This window comes from Oncorhynchus clarkii, chromosome 12 (assembly GCF_045791955.1).
Source record: "Oncorhynchus clarkii lewisi isolate Uvic-CL-2024 chromosome 12, UVic_Ocla_1.0, whole genome shotgun sequence".
Lineage (NCBI taxonomy): Eukaryota > Metazoa > Chordata > Actinopteri > Salmoniformes > Salmonidae > Oncorhynchus > Oncorhynchus clarkii.
Genome location: NC_092158.1, coordinates 19,013,073 through 19,019,090, shown reverse-complemented (window position 1 = coordinate 19,019,090; position 6,018 = coordinate 19,013,073). Strand labels below are relative to the sequence as shown.

Sequence of the window (6,018 nt, the reverse complement as noted above, 5' to 3'; positions counted from 1 at the left end):
ACAGGATATGAGGGATTTTTTTCTTCCTGTCTTGTCGATTGGTGAATGTTTGCATTGAGTGGCCACACCAACCACAGGAAGAGTGGGAGAGGAGAGGTGGGCCAGAAGTGGTAAACATCACAAGACACATCTAGCCCTGCTGCTATTGGCTGGAGCTGGAGGCAGCCGGGTTTATAAGCCAACCAGCAGCCTCCCTTCAGCAGCATCCATTCACATCCAAACTGAACTGTGCTGTTCCTCCTTTGGCATCCAAGAGAATAGTGAGCAGCTCTCATCCTCCTGACTAACTACTCTAGAGTTATCCTGTGGATTCTCTGAAGAACAAGTCAAGGTAAAAAATGGCTTTTACTTGTATAGATATTGGTGCTTACTTTCTATAATCCTCTCCTATATTGTGTGTAACTCAAATATCAATTATTTTCACAATTTGAAGAAATCTGGGAGACACTCTTCAGCACTTATAATCTATCACCCTACACAGTCAATGCTTCAATGTGTTGCACTTTTTTTTATGTACAACAGAATACACGCAATATTCTGGTTAGTAATAATAATGAAAAATAAATAGAGCTCACTAGTCTGGTGTAACAATTAGTTTGTGTTATTACACATTCTCTCTATACACCAGATATGTATGTGCCTTTGCTTGAACCTGATAGAGTGAAATAAATCATAAACTAGGTTTTATAGTGTTGGAGTGATGAATGTGAGCATGACAGCTGGAAGAGGAAGCTGTGGCCTCAGCTCACAAATCCACAGCTAATTTGTTCTCAGCTAACTGACTCGTACAGTCTGTTCCAAGACAAATCCACAGCTAATTTGTTCTCAGCTAACTGACTCGTACAGTCTGTTCCAAGACAAATCCACAGCTAATTTGTTCTCAGCTAACTGACTCGTACAGTCTGTTCCAAGACAAATCCACAGCTAATTTGTTCTCAGCTAACTGACTCGTACAGTCTGTTCCAAGACAAAGCCACAGCTAATTTGTTCTCAGCTAACTGACTCGTACAGTCTGTTCCAAGACAAAGCCACAGCTAATTTGTGCTCAGCTAACTGACTCGTACAGTCTGTTCCAAGACAAATCCACAGCTAATTTGTTCTCAGCTAACTGACTCGTACAGTCTGTTCCAAGACAAATCCACAGCTAATTTGTTCTCAGCTAACTGACTCGTACAGTCTGTTCCAAGACAAATCCACAGCTAATTTGTTCTCAGCTAACTGACTCGTACAGTCTGTTCCAAGACAAATCCACAGCTAATTTGTTCTCAGCTAACTGACTCGTACAGTCTGTTCCAAGACAAATCCACAGCTAATTTGTTCTCAGCTAACTGACTCGTACAGTCTGTTCCAAGACAAATCCACAGCTAATTTGTTCTCAGCTAACTGACTCGTACAGTCTGTTCCAAGACAAATCCACAGCTAATTTGTTCTCAGCTAACTGACTCGTATAGTCTGTTCCAAGACAAATCCACAGCTAATTTGTTCTCAGCTAACTGACTCGTACAGTCTGTTCCAAGACAAATCCACAGCTAATTTGTTCTCAGCTAACTGACTCGTACAGTCTGTTCCAAGACAAATCCACAGCTAATTTGTTCTCAGCTAACTGACTCGTACAGTCTGTTCCAAGACAAAGCCACAGCCTTTAAAGGGCTGCTGTGAGGAGAAATAATAATAACAGCAAAACTGGCAGGCTGGATTATTTACTTCTGAAGTCAGATCTCATCTACACTCAAAATCCTCTCAACATCCCACGTTGTTTCTCTCGCCTCCGTCACACTTCAGATTTCTATTCTAGAACACATTTATTCTAGAACACATTTATTCTGGAACAGATTTATTCTAGAACAGATTTCTATTCTAGAACCCAAGGATCTAATGAAAAAAGTAGAGTTAGCTTTCAAAATAAAGCTGATGGATGTTCATCATGTTCCCTGCCTCCCTGGACCAACTGTGGTCTTCCAAACTTCCACTTTTAACTTGGGGAATTATACACTATGCAGAGATCATTATAGGTATAGCTAAAAGACTGCCTGCTCAGAGTTATACTTGATGTAATGTTGTTCTAGCTGAGAGTAGTTGATCTGGAAAACAAGGGAGACGATCATGCGTGGGGTTAGGCATTAAAAAAAAAAGAATCAAGTCAAATGTTATTTGTTCCTTGTGGCGAATAAAACAGGTGTAGACCTTACAGTGAAATGCTTACTTACAAGCCCTTAACCAACAATGCTTTATGAAGTTAAGAATGTAAAAAAAAAAAGTGTTAAGTAAAAAATAGAACATAAAAGTAACAAATAATTAAACAGCTGCAGTAAAATAACAAGCAAGGCTATATACAGGGGGTACCGGTACAGAGTCAGTGTGCGGGGGCACCGGTTAGTCTAAGTAATTTAGGTAATATGTACATGTAGGTAGAGTTAAAGTAACTATGCATAGATTATAAACAGAGTGTAGCAACAGCGTTAAAGAGGGGTCTGGGTAGCCCTTTGATTACCTGTTCAGGAGTCTTATGTTTTGGGGGTAGAAGCAGTTAAGAAGCCTTTTAGACCTCGACTTGGCGCTCCGTTACCGCTTGCCGTGCGGTAGCAGAGAGAACAGTCTATGACTAGGGTGGCTGGAATATTTGATCCTTTTTAGGGCCTTCCTCTGACACCACCTGGTATAGAGGTCCTGGATGGCAGGAAGCTTGGTCCCAGCGATGTACTGGCCATATGCACTACCCTCTGTTGTGCCTTGCGGTAGGAGGCCGAGCAGTTGCCATACCAGGCAGTGATGCAACCAGTCAGGATGCTCTCGATGGTACAGCTGTAGAACCTTTTGAACCGTAGAACCTATTCTCCTGAGGGGGAATAGGTTTTGTCGTGCCCTCTTCACAACTGTCTTAGTGTGTTTGAACCATCATAGTTTGTTGGTGATGTGGACACCAAGGAACTTGAAGCTCTCAACCTGTTCCACTTCAGCCCCGTCGATGAGAATGGGGGTGTGCTCAGTCCTCCTTTTCCTGTAGTCCACAATAATCTCCTTTCTCTTGATCACGATGATGGAGAGGTTGTTGTCCTGGCACCACACTGCCAGGTCTTTGACCTCCTCCCTATAGGCTGTCTCATTGTCGGCTAGGCTGGATGTCATTAGTTGGGAGGGAAGCCCATTTTGTCTGCCAACGGTTAGGGACTTTAAAAGGAGTGCACTTCCAACAGAGTCCTTCCTATGGCAGAGACTCATAAGGGCCCATGGTTGGTGTTCTCCCTGTATAGTATCCAGGCTTTAAGGGTTTAAACATTACAAGGCAGGACTTCACAGGCACTTTTCATGTAAAATCAGTCTAATTGCCTCCCATCCGGGCATTTCTGCTGTAATTGATGCTAGGATACCCATTACCCGACGCCAATGGCGACAGCTAGTCTTCCTGGGGTCAGACACATAACAAAAAAGACATTACAGACAAAAATACTTTACAAATTGAAAAAAGAATGTATCACATTTTCACATTTAAAAAGGTGTTAAATGTAGCCTACACAGTGTACAGCTTTCAACAGAGTTTGTATTTTCAGTTCTCGTCATTTTGGTGGCTTTCATGGTTCTTTCTTTTTTCATGATTATATTTTTTTTAGATACACCTTGTGACAATGAAGGCTGCAATTGTTTTCGTCCTGCTCTTTGCAACGGTCCTTGGTCGCCCAGCGATACGCTCGCCCGGCAACAGTCCAGAGAGCTTAGAAGAACTGGTGAGTGTTCCTTTTATATGAGAACATACAGTATATATTGAAAAGAGTCAGACAGAGAGGCAGATGTGTACATTGGTATCAACTTAAATTCCTGTTCATGTTGTCAGGTGAAACCAGCTCCAGTGCTTGGGATAGCCCCAGCAGAACTTACTGAGGTGACCCCTGTACAGGTAAGAGCCTCTTTCAGCAAACATTCCTTTATCATCTGTAGTTGTGTTGGCATTGAAATGTATACATTTGCCCTGTAGGGAAAACTACATTAATATGTCCATTTTTATTGGACTCTTTTTAATGCTGAGGTTTTCTTTAAGAATGTAGATACTGCTACAACATCAGACGAGAGCTCCGACAAAGATGAAACAGAGGTAAAACATAATTATGTTGTAGCATAATGAAGCAGAAGATGCTAAATAAATCTTACCCCTGATAGAGACAACCATATCTGTGCTTTTGATGGATGTTAATTGATACATTGATTGATCCTGTTTTTCTATTCTCCAGGGAGCTGATCCAACTTCAGACCCAACATCAGACAGCGCAGACCGCGCAGACAGCGCAGACAGCGCAGACAGCGCAGACAGTGCAGACAGCGATGTGAGTAGTGCACTATGTATAAAACTACTGACATCTTATATGTAGGATATATTGAGTCACTTTTTATTTATATATGCATATGTAGTTATGGCTCCAATAAGTCTACAGGGCCACACTGAGACTATAGCCACACTGAGACTATAGCTTGTAGTTCAATGAAGACATCTAGCTAATGTTGACAGACAGGAGCGTTTCACCAAGCTCTTATTTGAACTTTATATCTTATAAGAGGTTATGTAAAACTAAAGGTGTTGTGGTGTGTTTTCAGGACACAGACGAGTCCAGTGAGTCAGAGGAGGCAGACACCACCGCTGCCCCTGCAACAGCTGAGCCCACCGTAGAGCCCACAATGGCTACCACTGAGGCCCCCATTTACGATGACGGACGTGGAGACAGCATGGGTTACCCCAGCGACTACAAGAAGTCTATCATCTATGTAGATACTAACAACATCGAGAAGGGACCCTCTCCTTACAAATCCTATGGAAAGATAGATGAGGGCATGTATGCTGGCAAAAAGGTGTCCGTCTACGACACCGGGCTCGGAAACGAGATTGAGAAGACGATGACAGTGTTCAAGGTAAATTTGTTTCTCCTCTGTGTTAGAATTCTCCATTTCAAACTCATAGGCATTATTTCCTTCCATTTTGTTTTGGAAGTTGGTATAAACATCCTTCCACCGCCTCTCTCTCTCCCCCTCGAGGCCCTGCAGGTGCATGATTTGATGGAGGAGGACACCAGCACCCCTGACGTGGAGAGCCAGGTTCTGGACGCCTCCAGCGGGAAAGCCGAGGAGTCCAGCATGCGCAAGGCGCATGTCGATGTAGCCAGCCAGGACAGGACCCCCTCTGAGAGCCCAGAGAGCCAGAAGGCCAAGAGCCTGGAGAGTGATGCCACCAGTGAGCTCACCAGTAGCGCTAGCAGCGATGGTACTAGCGAGAGCACCAGCACCAGCGCCAGTAATGAGACTGACAGCAGCAACAGTAGTGAGGAAGCTACAGCCAGGCCTGGGGCAGCAGACAGCGACTCAGCAGAGAGCAACGAGAGCCATGACAGTGACAGCGACTCGGCTGAGGAGGCAGCCACAGTGGCTACCATTACTACCGATGCTCCCATCGTCATCACTGCCAAGTAAAGGCCTGTCTCTCTCATTCTGCTGCTGTCGACAGTGAAGAATGCTACCAGGACCTGGAAGGTGCTCTATGACCCTGCCTTAGGAGGAGAGGTCAAAACGGAGAGAATAACAGAAAACATATAAGCACAACTCAGAGCCCTTAGGGTCTGATACAGTACAACAATAATACATGATAAGATTCATACTAGCTATCTCATCATGACATATAGAACAGTAAATTTTGTTCAATTGCACAATTATTTACACTACATGTTGTTTGTCCCATTTTTACTGTAATAATGTATAACGTTGTATCAGTCCTAAATACATGCATTCTTTTTTTCCATAAAACTCATAGTGGGTCTGTTATTTCACGTGTATACGTTGTTGTGTCTGCTGAGCCATTGAGCTCTGTGCGTAGCATGTAGAGACTCCAGGGGGATTCACAGTGGTGTTCACCAGAGAAACCACAATCCATCACAAACCATCGTTCAGCGTCGTTATGAGCTAAAATATGAACAAAGGTCCTGTCACAGTAAACATGCTGGATGTAAAATAGTACTGGAAAAAATTACATTTTGAACCTTC

The 6,018-nt window shown here is 43.4% G+C and overlaps 1 protein-coding gene across 1 annotated transcript; it reads left to right on the top strand.

Moving 5' to 3' along the window:
• The first annotated feature begins 216 nt into the window (after positions 1–216).
• LOC139421896 (dentin sialophosphoprotein-like) lies at positions 217–5,579 on the top strand. Its single transcript, XM_071173029.1, has 7 exons — positions 217–331; positions 3,609–3,722; positions 3,830–3,892; positions 4,034–4,087; positions 4,224–4,316; positions 4,585–4,896; positions 5,020–5,579. Exons 2-7 carry the CDS (start codon positions 3,624–3,626, stop codon positions 5,449–5,451), a joined length of 1,053 nt encoding a protein of 350 aa, XP_071029130.1. The 5' UTR covers positions 217–331; positions 3,609–3,623; the 3' UTR covers positions 5,452–5,579.
• The last annotated feature ends 439 nt before the right edge of the window (positions 5,580–6,018 follow it).

Bases quoted from the DNA above. Each gene is read 5' to 3' on its own strand.
- LOC139421896 (XM_071173029.1), top strand. From the start codon at position 3,624: ATGAAGGCTGCAATTGTTTTCGTCCTGCTCTTTGCAACGGTCCTTGGT. The intron at 3,723-3,829 runs GTGAGTGTTCCT...TCATGTTGTCAG, and splicing joins CAGAGAGCTTAGAAGAACTG to GTGAAACCAGCTCCAGTGCT. The intron at 4,897-5,019 runs GTAAATTTGTTT...CTCCCCCTCGAG, and splicing joins AGACGATGACAGTGTTCAAG to GCCCTGCAGGTGCATGATTT.